General features: G+C 45.2%; 1 protein-coding gene across 1 annotated transcript in view; it reads right to left on the bottom strand.

Annotated features, from left to right (window-relative positions):
- wwc1 (WW and C2 domain containing 1) overlaps positions 1-15,253 on the bottom strand; it is a 121,817-nt gene extending 106,564 nt beyond the window's left edge. Inside the window, exon 1 of the mRNA XM_067996101.1 lies at positions 14,513-15,253. Within this exon, the coding sequence (XP_067852202.1) occupies positions 14,513-14,646 (134 nt within the window). The 5' untranslated portion in view covers positions 14,647-15,253. The remainder of the gene's footprint in view (positions 1-14,512) is intronic.
- Positions 15,254-17,005: the final 1,752 nt, after the last annotated feature.

Raw genomic sequence — 17,005 nt, 5'->3', positions numbered from 1 at the left:
AAGGGTTTACGTAAAGTAAATGAGAAACTGTTCTCATTGGCAGAAAGACCGAGAACCAGAGGACACAGATTTAAGGTGACTGGCAAAAGAACCAAAGGTGACATGAGGAGAAACTTTTTTACGCAGCAAGTACTTATGATCTGGAATGCGCTGCCTGAAAGGGTGGTGGAAGCAGATTCAATTGTGGCTTTCAAAAAAGAATTGGATAAATACTTGAAGGGAAAAAATATTGCAGGGCTACAGGGAAAGAGCAGGGGAATGGGACGAACTGGAATGCTCTTACAAAGAGCCATCACAGGCTCGATGGCCCGAATTGCCACCTCCTGTGCTGTAACCATTCTATGATTCTAACTTTCCTGTGTTCATATTGCTGCAACATTAACCTACATTACAGCGGCTATACAGTCAAAAGTAATCCATTGGCTGTAAAGTACTTTGGGATGTCCTGAGTGTGTGGTCAGAGGACGTCACGTTCCTACTATATAGTTCGCTGGTCGGACCACACCTTAAATACTGTGTCTAGTTTTTGTCACCAAGCCACATTGGAGATATTTAAGCACTGGAGGGAGTTCAGAGAAAAGCCCCAAGGCTAATCCTTAGTGTCGAGAGGATTGAGATATAAGGAACCGCCAGAGAAACTTGAACTTTTCAGCTTCGAAAGGAAGCAACTGAGGGGTAATGGTAAAGAGGTATATCTTATAGAGCTATACGAGGTATGGAAAAAGATACACGTGTAAAAACTTTTTAAAAAGGCAAATTGGGTACGGATATTAGACATTTCTTCTTCACACTGATCAACATCTGGAAAAGAATTCCAGGTAAAGTAGCAGAGGTGAAAGCCTTGGGTTTATTTAAGAAACAATCAGATACCGCAATGCAGAGTATGTAGAGTCCTACTGGATAGATGAACTAAAATGTGCTCAATAGCTTTGCTTTTCCATACTTATCTTGTGAACAATTAGGTTTTCTGGCAGCTGTAGGACTTCTCTGGGGGTGCAGGCTTCTATAAATGGCTTTCTTGGCACAGAGTTGGAAGCCGTATTTTAGCTCAGTGCCTTTTAAGTTTGGTTTCCAACTCAGTGCTGATAAACTATTGCTGGAAATCTTGGGGGGTGGCGGTGGGGGGGGGGGGGGGGGGAGGGGGGAGGCACACTCAGGGAGCAAAGCAATTGATAAAGCCTTACATCAATACTGGATATTCTTCATTGCAATGTTAAAGAGGCAGTATTGATCAGTCACAATCACAAATTTGGTAATGGGACACTATTACACTTATCAATATCTATCTCATAGTTATCCTGTTTTTGCTTTATAACAAATGATAAGAGGCAGCCTATGAATAAACATAGTGTCACTTAAACAGAACTTCATGACATTGTGACGGTGAGCTGGGCACAGCTCACCATTTCCATTCATAATATTGCATCAAGGAAATGCTTTGTGTTCCTTAAAGAGGTGGGAAAATCTTGGCGAAAAACTTTTTGTTCAAAGTACTCCCCCACCTTGATTATCGAATCTGCTTGCCCAACCGGTACCATCATTGCCCAGGGCCCCATGGATCTGGAGCAGCTTGCAGATCGTTGCAGAATTGGACATTCCATATTGGTAACATTTTTACTCAATCACTAATAAAAAAAGTGTGTGTGCGCTGTCTTTTATGTGTAAATGTTCTTCGATAATCATTGTTTGCATGAAAAAATGCTTCCTGACATAACTCCTACACTTGCAATTGGCAACTATATAGCGAGAAACCAGGAAATGATAGACCTGTTAGTCTAACATCCGTTGTGGGTAAGTTATTGGAATCTATAATTAAGGACAGAGTGAATGAGCACATAGAGAAATTTGAGCTGATTATAGCGAGCCAACATGGATTTGTAATGGGTAGGTTATGTCTAACGAACCGAATTGAATTTTTTGAGGAAGTAACTAAAGTAGTAGACAAGGGAATGTCTACGGATGTAGTTGATATGGACTTCCAGAAGATATTTGATAAGGTTCCACATAAGAGACTATGAACTAAAATCAAAGCTCATGGAACTGAAGGCAAATTATTGACCTAATTAGGAGATTTGTTTGGCGATAGAAGACAGAGAATGGGGATAATAGGTACATACAAGAATTGGAAGGAAGTGACTTGTGATGTCCTACAAGGATCTGTGCTGGGGCCTCAACTGTTCACTATAAGTCATGCAAATAGGTGCATAAAATTACAAAGAGACATTTACAGATTAAGTGAGTGGGCAAAAATGTGGCAGATGGATTTCAACGCAGGTAGGTGTGAGGTCGTCCATTTTGGACCAAGGGATAGATCTGAGTATTTTTTAAATGGTGAAAAGCTAGTAACAGTGGAGGTCCAAAGAGATTTAGGAGTCCATGTATACAGATCACGAAAATATAGTAGTCAGGTACAAAAAATAATCAAAAGGGCGAATGGAATTTTTTTAAAAATTCGTTCATGGGATGTGGGCGTCGCTGGCGAGGCCGGCATTTATTGCCCATTCCTAATTGCCCTCGAGAAGGTGGTGGTGAGCCGCCTTCTTGAACCGCTGTAGTCCGTGTGGTGACGGTTCTCCCACAGTGCTGTTAGGAAGGGAGTTCCAGGATTTTGACCCAGCAACGATGAAGGAACGGCGATATATTTCCAAGTCGGGATGGTGTGTGACTTGGAGGGGAACGTGCAGGTGGTGTTGTTCCCATGTGCCTGCTGATCTTGTCCTTCCAGGTGGAAGAGGTCGTGGTTTGGGAGGTGCTGTTGAAGAAGCCTTGGCGAGTTGCTGCAGTGCATCCGGATAATACTCACTGCAGCCACGGTGCGCTGGTGGTGAAGGGAGTGAATGTTTAGGGTGGTGGATGGGGTGCCAATCAAGTGGGCTGTTTTGTCCTGGATGGTGTCGAGCTTCTTGAGTGTTGTTGGAGCTGCACTCATCCAGGCAAGTGGAGAGTATTCCATCACACTCCTGACTTGTGCCTTGTAGATGGTGGAAAGGCTTTGGGGAGTCAGGAGGTGAGTCACTCACTGCAGAATACCCAGCCTCTGACCTGCTCTTGTAGCCACAGTATTTATACGGCTGGTCCAGTTAAGTTTCTGGTCAATGGTGACCCCCAGGATGTTGATGGTGGGGGATTCGGCGATGGTAATGCTGTTGAATGTCAAGGGGAGGTGGTTAGACTCTCTCTTGTTGGAGATGGTCATTGCCTGGCACTTGTCTGGCCGAATGTTACATGCCATTTATCAGCCCAAGCCTGGATGTTGTCCAGGTCTTGCTGCATGCGGGCTCGGACTGCTTCATTATTTGAGGGGCTGTGAATGGAACTGAACACTGTGCAATCATTAGAGAACATCCCCATTTCTGACCTGATGATGGAGGGAAGGTCACTGATGAAGCAGCTGAAGATAGTTGGGCCTAGGACACTGCCCCGAGGAACTCCTGCAGCAATGCCATGGGGCTGAGATGATTGGCCTCCACCAACCACTACCATCTTCCTTTGTGCGAGGTATGACTCCAGCCACTGGACAGTTTTCCCCCTCATTCCCACTGACTTCAATTTTACTAGGGCTCCTTGGTGCCACACTCGGTCAAATGCTGCCTTGATGTCAAGGGCGGTCACTCTCACCTCACCTCTGGAATTCAGCTCTTTTGTCCATGTTTGGACCAAGGCTGTAAAGAGGCCTGGAGCCAAGTGGTCCTGGCGGAACCCAAACTGAGCATCGGTGAGCACGTTATTGGTGAGTAAGTGCCGCTTGATAGCATTGTTGACGACACCTTCCATCACTTTGCTGATGATTGAGAGTAGCCTGATGGGGCGGTAATTGCCCAGATTGGATTTGTCCTGCTTTTTGTGGACAGGACATACCTGGGGAATTTTCCACATTGTCGGGTAGATGCCAGTGTTGTAGCTGTACTGGAACAGCTTGGCAAGAGGCGCAGCCAGTTCTGGAGCACAAGTCTTCAGCACTACAGCCGAGATGTTGTCGGGGCCCATAGCCTTTGCACTCGGCCATTTCTTGATATCACGTGGAGTGAATCGAATTGGCCGAAGACTGGCTTCCGTGATGGTGGGGATATCGGGAGGAGGCCGAGATGGATCATCCACTCGGCACTTCTGGCTGAAGATGGTTGCAAACATTTCAGCCTTGTCTTTTGCACTCACGTGCTGGACTCCGCCGTCATTGAGGATGGGGATGTTTGCATAGCCTCCTCCCATTAGCTGTTTAATTGTCCACCACCATTCACGACTGGATGTGGCAAGACTGCAGAGCTCTGATCTGATCCGTTGGTTGTGGAATCGCTTAGCTCTGTCTATAGCATGTTGCTTCCGTTGTTTAGCATGCATGTTGTCCTGAGTTGTCGCTTCACCAGGTTGGCACCTCATTTTTAGGTACACCTGGTGCTGCTCCTCATTGAACCAGGGTTTATTCCCTGGCTTGTTGGTAATGGTAGAGTGAGAAATATGCCAGGCCATGAGGTTACAGATTGTGCTGGAATACAATTCTGCTGCTGCTGATGGCCCACAGTGCCTCATGGATGCCCAGTTTTGAGCTGCTAGATCAGTTCTGAATCTATCCCATTTAGCACGGTGGTAGTGCCACACAACACGTTGGATGGTGTCCTCAGTGCGAAGACGGGACTTCATCTCCACGAGGACTGTGCGGTGGTCACTCCTACCAATACTGTCATGGACAGATGCATTTGCGACGGGTAGATTGGTGAGGACGAGGTCAAGTAAGTTTTTCCCTCGTGTTGGTTCGCTCACCACCTGCCGCAGGCCCAGTCTGGCAGCTATGTCCTTCAGGACTCAGCCAGCTCAGTCAGTAGTGGTGCTACCGAGCCACTCTTGGTGATGGACATTGAAGTCCCCCACCAGAATACATTCTGTGCCCTTGCTACCCTCAGTGCTTCCTCCAAGTGGTGTTCAACATGGAGGAGGACGGATTAATCAGCTGAAGGAGGGCGTTAAGTGGTAATCAGCAGGAGGTTTCCTTGCCCATGTTTGACCTGATGCCTTTATAAATGGAGGGCTAGAATATAAAGGGGAAGACGTTTTGCTACAGCTATGCAAAGCCCTGGTTAGACCACATCTGGAATACTGTGTACAGTTTTGGGCACCACACCTTAGAAAGGATATATTGGCCTCAGAAGGAGTGCAGCGCAGAGTCGCCAGAATGTGACCAGGGCTCCAAGGGTTAGATTATAAGAGATTACATAAACTAGGTTTGTATTCCCAGGAATATAGAAGGTTAAGGGGTGATTTGATTGAGGTTTTTAGGATTTTGAAAGGAATTGAAGGGTCGATAGAAGGACACTTTTTCCGCTAGTGGAGAAGTCTAGTGCAGGGGGACATAATTGCAAAATTAGAGCCAGGCCATTCAGGAGAGAAGTTCGGAAATACTTCTTCATGCAAAGGGTGGTAGAAGTGCAGAACTCTCTCCCACAAAAAGCAGTAGATGCTCGCTCAATTAATAATTTTAAATCGGAGATCGATGGTATTTTTGTTAGCCATATCCCTTAAGGAGTTAGCCAACTCCTTAAGGGATATGGAGTCAAGGAGGGTAAATGGAGTTAGGATAGAGATCAGCCATGATCTCACTGAATGGCAGAAGAGGCTCAAGAGGTTGAATGGCCTCCTCCTGTTCCTCTGTTCTGCTGTTGTACTTAATTTGAAATAGTGCTCAGGATGAAGTTTTTTTTAATCTCCATTTAGTATCTCCAATTCCTCTATAAAGGCTCCCATCATTAGCCTTCTTTCAAGTCTGAGTTTTTCTAACCTTCCCATATAATTTATTCCTTTGACACTAGGGATCAGCTTTGTGGCCTTTCTTTGCACCACTTCCAATGTATGGATGTTCCCATTGTGCCGCAGTGACTAGACAATACGTAACACTCAAGATGCAGTATGACCAAAACACCAACAGCCTCAGACTTATAAGGGGAGAAATTGAACATCATTGCATCTGAATTTTGTGCAGAAAATCAACTTTGGTTGGGGGGGGGGGGGGATTTTGGGTTGCCAGCTCCTGCACCTGATATCCCCCCAGAGGTGCGCCAGCTGCAAAATTGGAAGCCGATGACTTCTAAGTATGTCGGGTGTCTGACAGACACTAGGCACCTTGAATATGCAAATTGGGGTTTTAATGCCGGTTGTAGGACCCCGTTGCAAAGTTGGTCATCGCGTCGTGCATGCTCCACCCAGTTGTTCTGGGTCTTCAGAAGCCTAACTAGTGGTCCTTAAAGGGATCATCGGAGGCCACCCACAAAAAAGGTAAAAAAAATTTTTTTGTTTACAGTTTCATTTCTATGGAGCTAAAGTGCAACGCCTGCCTCCGCAAAAATATCCAGTTTGCCTACCCTACCTCTCCCCCCGAACCTATCGGCAGACTACCTCAGCGTCGGAGCCGGCCAGAAATCTTATGGCCCCAACTAGCTAGCTGCATCGGGATGTCCAATTGGTATCCGCAGCTCAGCAGTTTCATGCAGATGTGGCCCATGGCCTCATTTTGATCAGGCCTCAGGGTGAAGCTTTCAGACGTGCATTTGAATTGTGCTACCCATTTCACACCAGAAACCAGCGCATAACCTAAATTCTGCACGTCACCACAATAATGTAATGGAACCCAGTATGTGGAGAATCACAGTCACAAAATTATATTTTATGATTCTGACACAGGATGCTATATCCCCAAGAGCACAATGTGCTTTGAATAATGCAATTTTACAGCTGAAATCTTAACTTTCCAACCTCCTTCATTCCTCGTTTTTGTTTGGAGTTTACATGAGGTTACATATGAGAACTAAATGGAGTTAAGAAACTGGTTTGATAAGAACATAAGAAATAGGAGCAGGAGTAGGCCACACAGGCCCCTGGAGCCTGCTCCACCATTCAATAAGATCATGGCTGATCTTCGACCTCAACTCCAATTTCCCACCCGAACCCCATATCCCTTGATTTCCTTAGAGTCCAAAAATCTATCAATCTCAGTCTTGAATATACTCAATGACTGAGCATCCACAGCCCTCTGGGGTAGAGAAATCCAAAGATTCACAACCCTCTGCGTGAAGAAATTCCTTATCATCTCAGTCCTGAACGTCCGACCCCTTATTCTGAGACTATGTCCCCTAGTTCTAGACCCTCCAGCCAGGGAAAACATCCTCAGCATCTACCCTGTCAAACCCTCTTAGAATCTTATACGTTTCAATGAGATCACCTCTCATTCTTCTAAACTCCAGAGAGTATGGGCCCATTCCACTCAATCTTTCTTCATTAGGACAACACTCTCATCCCAGGAATCAATCTGTTGAACCTTTGAAGCACCCCCTCTAAGGCAAGTATATCCTTCCTTAGTTAAGGAGACCAAAACTATACACAGTACTCCAGGTGTGGTGTCACCAAAGCCCAGTACAATTGCAGCAAGACTTCCTTAATCTTGTACTCCAATCCCCTTACAATAAAGGCCAACATACCAGTTGCTTTCATAATTGCTCACTGTACCTGCATGTTAACTTTGTGTGTTTTGTGTACAAGGACACCCAAATCCCTCTGAACACCAACATTTAATAGTTTCTCACCATTTAAAAAAATTCCGATTTTCTATTTCCCCACATTATACTCCATCTGACACCTTCTTGCCCAGTCACTTAACCTGTCCATATCCCTTTGCAGACTCTTTGCGTTCTCCTCACAGCTTACTTTCCCACCTAGCTTTGTCGCATCAGCAAACTTAAATGAAGGGATCGCGTGTAATGTATCCAAGTCATTAATATAAATTGTAAATAGCTGAGGCCCAAGCAGCGATCTCTGCGGCACTCCACAAGTTGCAACCCAAAAATGGCCCATTTACTCCTGCTCTCTGTTTTCTATCCGTTAACCAATCCTCCACCCATGCTAATATATTACCCCCAATCCCTAATTTTGTGTGGCACCTTATCAAAAGCCTTTTGAAAATCCAAATATACTGCATCCCCTGGTTCCCCCTTATCTACCCTGCTAGTTATACCCTCAAAAAACTCTACTAGATGTCAAACACAATACGATTTATTAAGTGCCCTGTTACCACGTCCTTAATATTAGATTCTAGCATTTTCCCTACTACTGATGTCAGGCTAACTAGCCTGTAGTTCTCTGTTTTCTCTCTCCCTCCTTTCTTGAATAGCCGGGTTACATTTGCTACCTTCCAATCCACAGGGACCGTTCTAGAATCTAGGGAATTCTGGAAGATCATAACCAATGCATCCACTATCTCTGCAGCCATCTCTTTTAAAACCTGAGCTTGTAGGCAATCAGGTCCAGGGGATTTGTCGGCTTTCAGTCCCATTAATTTTTTGAATACTTTTTCTTTACTAATCTTAATCACTAAGTTCCTCCCTCTCATTAGGCCCTTGGTTCCCCACTACTTCTAGTATGTTTTTTGTCTTCTACTGTGAAAACAGATAAAATATTTGTTCAACATCTCTGCCATTTCCTAATGCCACGTTATAATTTGTCCTGTCACTGCCTCTAAGAGACCCATGTTTTCTTTCATTAATCTCTTCCTTTTTATATCCTTGTAGAAGTTTGAGGCAACGACAGACCCTGAAAATTCTTGGGAGATTTGTTGATATATGCAAAATAGTTGACGAGAACCAAGAATAGAAAAGGCACATAAGTAAAATGGTTTAGTGATAACATCTAGACAGTGGTGGAAAAATGTAAGGTTTTGCCACAAGCTCTCTTTCAATAAATTGACCCTAACAGAGTAAATAAACAGACAAAGCAGAAAAGTAAAGAAAAGGTCTAGGAAAAATAAGAGGCAATTACATGAGAAATAGACAGCAGAATCCAGTGTCTCAAAAAACATCTAAAGTATCCGCAAGAAGATTGGCTCGTGTGGAGCATAAACGCCGGCATAGACAAGTTGGGCCGAAAGGCCTGTTTCTGTGCTGTAGACTCTATGTAAATCAGGAAACTACAGCAAAAGTAGTGTCAGTGAATGATGAAGATCATAGAATGCTACATCAGAGGAGGGTAGAAAAATTGATGGAAAGCACACTTACAAAAAGTGCTCAAAAAGCCAACCCATTAACATCCACCAGCCTTCGATAGTCATGCGATCGAGATATGCATATCGAAACTGGTCCCATCACAATGGAGATTGTAAAACCAAATTGCAATTGAAGAGGAGGAAAAGTTCAAGGGGTTAGTTACTAAGATGGTAGGAGGGGGAAAAGGCAGCCAGGTAGATGCAGGAGATAGATTAGTGTGGGAATGCAAGGAGCAAATCAAAATTAAAATTATCAAAGAAGGGAGCTATACCCAATTGCGACAACTTGGCAGGTATGACCTTTTTTTTTAAATCAGTCCCAGGAAAAGTGTTCAGCACAAGCAGAAACAACATCCTTTTCTGAGAAAACAAAAATACAGATTTCATCCCCAAAGATTTTGCAGCCAGTAAATCTGAATTTAGTATATTTCAGAAGCTTACATCTATGGAGTCTCTATCTGGAATATCTCAGGATGCATTTCCACTACGTCAGTGGTTTCACTTCACACTGTGGTTATAATCTGAATTTAACAACAACTTGCATTTATATAGCACCTTTAATATAGAAAAATGTTCCAATCCACTTCACAAAGTTGTAATCAGACAAAATGGATGCCAAGCCAAAGATGGAGATATTAGGAGAGGTAACCGAAAGCTTGGTAAAACGGGTGGCTTTTAAGGAAGGCCAATGGAGGAAAGGGTGGTGGAGAGGCTGGAGGTTTATGGGGGGAATTCCAGAGCATGGGCCTAGATGGCTGAAGGCAGACACTAATAGTGAGGCGAAGGGAAAGAGGAATATACAAAAGGCTAGTGTCGGAGGAACGGAGAGTTTGGGGGGGGGGGGGGGGGAGAGGGGGAGGGGGAGGGGCGGGGGAAGATGGATTTCAGGCTAGAGGAAGTTAGAGATAAGGAGAGGCAAAGCTATAAAGGGATTTTAATCACAAGGACGACAATTTTAAATTGAAGGTGTTGGGAGATGAGAAGCCAATGTAGGTCAGCAAAGACAAAAGTAATAGGTCAGTGGGACCTGGTGTGGGATAGGATATGGGCATTAGAGTTTTGGATGAGTTGAAGATTACAGAGCATGGAGGATGGAAGGCTAGCCAGGACAGCATTGGAATTATTGTGTCGATGTGACAAAGGTTTCAGCAGATTGGTTGAGGTGGGCGATGTTATGGAGGTAGAAGTAGGCAGTCTTTGTGATGGAGAAGTATGGGGTTGGAAGTTCAGCTTGAGGTCAAATAGGATGCAGCAACTGCGAATATTCTGATTCAGCCTGAGACAGTGGCCAGGGAGAGGGATGGAATTGGCAGCAAAGGTATGGAGTTTGTGGTACGGGTTGAATATTTTGGCTTCTGTGTTTCCAATTTTTAACTGCAGGAAATTGCGGCTCTCCATGACTGGATATTGGACAAGCAGTTTGACAACATAGAGGCAGTGGAGGAGGAAGAGAAGAGGTAGAACTGAGCTTCGACAGCGTGCATGTGGAAGTTGACCCTATGTCTTCGGATGATGTTGCTAAAGGGTGGGATGTAGTTGAGGAAGAGAGGTGGCCAAAAGATAGTTCCTTGGGGACTCCAGAGGTAACGGTGTAGGGAAGAGAAGCCATTGTTGGAGATGCTCTGGGTATGATCGGATAAGTAAGATGGAACCAAGTGAAGGCACTCCCACTGAACTGGATAATGGAGGGAAGGTGTTAAACAAGGATGGTGTGGTTGATCATGTCAAAAGTGCAGAGAGATCAAGGAGGAAAAGGAGGGATAATGCACCACGATCAATCACAAGAGAATGTAATTTGTGACTGTGATTAGAGTTGTTTCGGTGCTAAGGTAGGTATTGAAACCTGACTGCAGATTTAAACGTAGGGTTGTGGGCATGGATTTAGGAGGTGACAACACGTTCAAGAACTTGAGAGGAAAGGGAGAATGGAGATGGGGCCATAGTTTACAAGGACAGAGGGGGTCGAGGCTGGGTATTTGAAGAGGGGTTGATGATGGCGGTTTTGAAAGGGAGAGGTCAGTACCTGTAAGGACGGAACCATTTAAAATGTCAGCTAGCACAGGTTCCAGGAAGGGAAGTTGGATGGTTAACAGTTTAGTGGGAATGGAATTAAGATGGTTCTCAGAAACAAGATAAGCTCAGAGTGGGCATAAGCATAAGGGAAAATAGGAGAGAAATTAGAGGGTTCCGGACTAGAGCAGGGCAGCGTCTGGGGGTAAAATTTGCCTTGGTGAGCAAGGGAAAGGAAGCAGCAGAGGGAGCTGAACAGATGGTCTCAATCTTAGAGACAAAGAAACCCATGAGCTCCTCGCTTGTTTTTGGAGGCGAGGATGGAGATGGCAGGAGACAAGAGTCTAAGGAAACGGTTGGTAGTAGAGAAAAGCCAGGTGTCCTCTTTGCTCTCCAGGATGATCCTGGAATAGTGGGTGGTTTTAGCAGAGAAGTGTGAGGCCTGATAGCACTTCAGGCAGTGCAGCCAGATCTGGTGATGGCTGGCTAAACCAGTTGCGTGCCAAATATCCTCAAGTCTGCGCCTGTGGACTTGAAGGAGTGAAGATGGGGTCATATGAGAAGGATCAACTGGGATGGGATAGAGTAAAAATTTTGTTAGGGACAAGGGCGTCAAAGGTGAAGGACTGGTTGATTAGATCACTAGATCAGAAGTACTGCAGCAAATGAAAGACTAGGCATTTTGAATTTGGAGTCAGGTCTCAACCTAGCACTAAAGTGAAACTCCCTGTAAAAAAAAGGGGCGGGGGGGGGGGGTGGTGGTGTGGGGAGTCCCACTTAAGCACACTCTGGTGTCAGGTTGGGCCCTAATACCTGATTTATACGACACAGGTTTAGAATTATAAATTTTTAGTGTCAATGCACCCTTACACTACCGTGATATTTAATTTAAAGAAGACAGCCACAAGGGTACCTAGGCAGATACTAGACTGCAAATCAGAAAGCCACAGTGAAAAGGAAGACAATGCTTAATTTGAAAAGACAGAGAAAGATGTAGCATGGATGCATAGCACCGAGAACAAGTTAACAAAAAAAACTTCCATTTATATAGCGCCTTTCACGACCTCAGGACATCGCAAACTGTTTTACAGCCAATGAACTACTTTTGTTGTAATGTAGGAAACGCGGCAGCCAATTCACGCACAGCAAGGTCCCACAAACAGCAATGTGATAGTAAACAGATCATCTGTTTTAGGTGTTGGTTGACAAACCTGACAAGTTAACAGGACATCTGACATCTAGAGGACTAGAGTACAAGGGGGCAGATGTTATGCTGCAGCTATACAAAACCCTGGTTAGACCACACCTGGAGTACTGTGAGCAATTCTGGGCACCGTACCTTCGGAAGGACATATTGGCCTTGGAGGGAGTGCAGCATAGGTTTACTAGAATGATACCCGGACTTCAAGGGTTAAGTTACGAGGAGAGATTACAGAAATTGGGGTTGTATTCTCTGAGTTTCGAAGGTTAAGGGGTGATCTGATCGAAGTTTATAAGATATTAAGGGGAACAGATAGGGTGGATAGAGAGAAACTATTTCCGCTGGTTGGGGATTCTAGGAGTAGGGGACACAGTCTAAAAATTAGAGCCAGACCTTTCAGGAGCGAGATTAGAAAACATTTCTACACACAAAGGGTGGTAGAAGTTTGGAACTCTCTTCCGCAAACGGCAATTGATACTAGCTCAATTGCTAAATTTAAATCTGAGATAGATAGCTTTTTGGCAACCAAAGGTATTAAGGGATATGGGCCAAAGGCAGGTATATGGAGCTAGATCACAGGTCAGCCATGATCTTATCAAATGGCGGAGCAGGCACGAGGGGCTGAATGGCCTACTCCTGTTCCTATTCCTATGAACGTGGTACCTTGTGTTGGTCAGCGTGAGAAAATCTAAAGCTGTTTAACAGTTAAGCTGCAAGAAGACATAAACCACAGGACCGAAAATGCTCAAAACTTTACATTTTGAAGTCAACCACAAGTAGAGGTAGCTGTTTCATTTCATATTTGAGAAGGGTTTAATTCGACAATTGTGGAGCTTGAATTTATTTCAGTGCTTTAAACGATCGCCTGCACGAGTAACATTAAACTGATTCTACTGAAGGATAATAAAATTTGAGAGGAACTTTATCTCTCATCGCTGTTACCTCTGGAGTCCCTCAAGGATCTATCCTTGGCTCCCTCCTATTTCTCATCTACATACTGCCCCTCAGTGACATCATCCGAAAACACTTCAGGTTCCATGTGTATGCAGGTGACACCCTACTCTACCTCACCACCACCTCTCAACCCCTTGATTTGTCAAGTTATTTGTCCGACAACCAGTACTGGATGAGCAGAAATTTCCTCCAACTAAATATTGGGAAGACCGAGGCCATTGTCTTCGGTTCCCACCACAAACTCTGTTCCCTAGCCACCGATTCCACCCCTCTCCCTGGCCACTGTCTGAGGCTGAACCAGACTGTTTGCAACCATGGCGTCCTATTTGACCCCGAGATGAGCTTCCAACCACATATCCGCTCCATCACCGGGACCGCCTACTTCCACCTCCGTAACATCGCCTGTCTCCGTCTCCGTCCCGCCTCAGCTCATCTGCTGCCGAGACCCTCATCCGTGCCTTTGTTACCCCTAGACTTGACTATTCCAATGCTCTCCTGGCTGGCCTCCCATCTTCCACCTTCCTCCATAAACTTGAGCTCATCCAAAACTCTGCTGCCTATATCCTAACTCGCACCAAGTCCCGTTCACCCATCACCCCTGTGCTCGCTGACCTACATTGGCTTCCAGTCCAGCAACACCTCTATTTTTAAATTCTCATCCTTGTTTTCAAATCCCTCCAAGGCCTCGCCCCCTCCAGCCCTACAACCCTCCGGGATCTCTGCGCTCCTCCAATTCTGGCCTCTTGCAAATCCCCGATTTTCATTGCTCCACCATAAGCAGCCGTGCCTTCAGCTACCACGGCCCCGAGCTCTGGAAATCTCTCCCTAAACCTCCCCACCTCTCCTCCTTCAAGACGCTCCTGAAACCTCTCTCTTTGACCAAGCTTTTGGTCACCTGTCCTAATATCTCATGTGGGTCGGTGTCAAATTTTGTTCGATAACGCTCTTATGAGGCGCCTTGGGACGTTTTACTGCGTTAAAGGCGCTATATAAATGCAAGCTATTGTTGCTTTAAACTGCCCTATCTTCTTCTGGCAACCAATCCTGGAATGTAAGGCATGCGCACTGGAATGACCTCAAAAACTAGCAGAAAGGAATGGGGCGTGAAATATTGGAATACTGCGCGTGCGCAGTACTAACACTGTTCTCCACTGCCGCCCCCCCCCACTCAGGTTCCAATATTAAACTTACGTACGAACTGCCCCCCGCCCCATATATAAATATATATATATATATATATAACGCACGCGCAGTGTTCCAATCGACAGGACCTTATTTGGCAAGTAAAACGGGTGATGTGTTTGGGTTGCTAACCGGGGCCTACCCACCTGTCGCGAGGATCGACCCAGCTCGTCTGTTTGGTGTTGTGGTCGATGTAGTACAACTTCCCATCGTAATCCGTGGCCTCTTCCCAACCGGGTGGCAGGGGCAATTCTCCATTCCCCTTGTTCGACTTGAGCATAGCGAGCGACAGGTTATTATAAACTCAAACTCCTCCATGGGAAAGTAGAAGGATGAACAAGAGACACCGAGTCACTGCTCCGCGCCTGCGGCGCTTCTCCTTGAAACATTCCCCCCTTCCACTTTGCGATTAACGGACGACGACGACGATGATGATGATGACTGAATGGTGTTAGTGTTGCTGCCCACCTCACGCCACGGCCTCCATGTTTGTTTCACCCGAGTTGAAAGGGAACGAACGGCCCAACCGAAGATCCCCAGACCCACGGTCAACAGCTCGCGCCGCTCGGCGCTCTTTTCATATTCGTCTCGCGCTCCCAACCGAAAAAAAACCAACAAAGTCTCGCGCACCCGCTCCAAGTGAGCTCCTTCCAATATCACCGTCCTTTATATATATATATATATATATGCTTTTTTCTCTTTCGGGTGCAGTCTTTCCTGCTGCACCCCTCAAAATTTTTTTTTATAAAATAAAAGTAAACGTTTTTTTTTCCTCTCCTCCTTCCTCTTGTTTTCCTGGTGTGAACCGTTGCCTTTTTTTCTCCCCCTTTGCTCTTATTCTTTTCTCTCTCCTCTCTTTTACCCGCTGCCGAAAAGCACCGCTTCTGAGCGCTCCACACTTAAAGCATAACGTCATCCAGGTTGTCAGTCAGGTACATTTCTACCGTAATTACAGCAAAAGGAGCGTTCCGACAAATTGCACTTACCGTACTGCTCTTAAGGTTGGGATTATTCCCCATTTTAAAATGGAGGTAAATAACGCATTTGGGATTAAAACAATTATCTGTCTCAAACGGGCCACTACAGTCACCCTTAGTGTCCCCAAACTATGAAAAAGAATTACTGCTATCCAACAACCTTGACTATAAAATGTGTGCGTTTGTGGACATTGGGTTAGAACAGGATTGGGCTCAGCTATGACACCCCCATAATCATATAGTCTGCTAACTCCGGCCTAGATTTTCTGATTGAGGGCATTTCCAACTGGGCGAGACTTATGCCTGCCATGGAGAAGCCCTCTTGATCCTGCCAGTTTTCTGGCCCCAGGGTCACCTGCAAGCTAGAAGCAGGCTCTTCGAACTCTGCTGCGTAATCATGGAAAATGGGGCTGGAGTTTTGCTGTGCTTGGCCTCCCAGGTGACGTGAGTGAAGTTAGTACAGGATAGGATGTGGGCGATGCGCAGTATGGATGAGTTGGAGTTTGTGTAGGATGGAGCTTAGGAGATCAGCATAAGAAAAGTTGAGCGTGGAGGTGACAACTGTGGATGAGAGTTTGGTTGGCAGTGGGCATGAACTGTGGACGAAAATGATGATGTTTCGGAGGCAGTTTTGGTGATAGATATGAGATTTGAAGTTCAGCTCAAAGCTGAGCAACAGACCAAAGTTGCACACTGGGGGTTCAGCCTGATCATGGGGATGGAAACGGGTGAAGGTATGAAGTTTCTGACAAATATCAAACAGGATTTGGTCTTGCTAATGTTTGGATGGAGGAAACTGACTTATCCACAGCTCGATGTCAAACAACAAACCAACAGCAGTGGAGGTGAACATGAAGAAAGGCCAGTTGCACATGGTACAGAAGGTGCTTGTGGAACATTATTTTCCATATTCCCTGGAATATAGAAGGTTAAGGGGTGATTTGATTGAGGTTTTTAGGATTTTGAAAGCAATTGAGAGGATACATAGAGAGAAACTTTTTCCGCTGGTGGGAAAGTCTATGACAAGGGGACATAACCTTAAAATCAGAGCAGGCCATTCAGGAGAGAAGTTAGGAAACACTTCTTCATGCAAAGATTGGTAGAAGTGTAGAACTCTCTCCCACAAAAAAGCAATAGATGCTAGCTCAATTAATAATTTTAAATCTGAAATCGATAGATTTTTGCTAGTCAAGGGTATTAAGGGACATGGAGCCAAGGCAGGTGGATGGAGTTAGGATATGGACCAGTCATGATCTCACTGAAATGGTGGAACAGGCTGAAGGGGCTGAGTGGCCTACTTCTGTTCCTATACCCCAGCAAAGAACCGAGGCCTTCAAGAGAGAAAGGAAGAATATTGGCAGAAAAAGGAAAGATTAAAATGAAGGGATAAAGTTAAGGGAAAAACAGAAAGAAAAGTAACATTTTGTTGTACATATAAGTTATGGTGTTAACTAAGTGTGTCACTGAAATATAAATTGGCATTACATCCCCTTTCTCCAGCTGAGTACTGCAGTGATACAGTTCCGCACATACTAATAGCCCTCCGGTACAGGTATCTCACAAAAGTGTGGGCCACATCAGTGAGCATCAGCAGGCTATCCCACCTTGGAAGGAATCACAGTTGAGCCCAGTCCTCGTCCACGCACAAACACAGTACAGCAG

Source organism: Heptranchias perlo, chromosome 14, assembly GCF_035084215.1.
Source record: "Heptranchias perlo isolate sHepPer1 chromosome 14, sHepPer1.hap1, whole genome shotgun sequence".
NCBI lineage: Eukaryota > Metazoa > Chordata > Chondrichthyes > Hexanchiformes > Hexanchidae > Heptranchias > Heptranchias perlo.
This window is presented reverse-complemented; position numbering and strand designations above follow the sequence as displayed.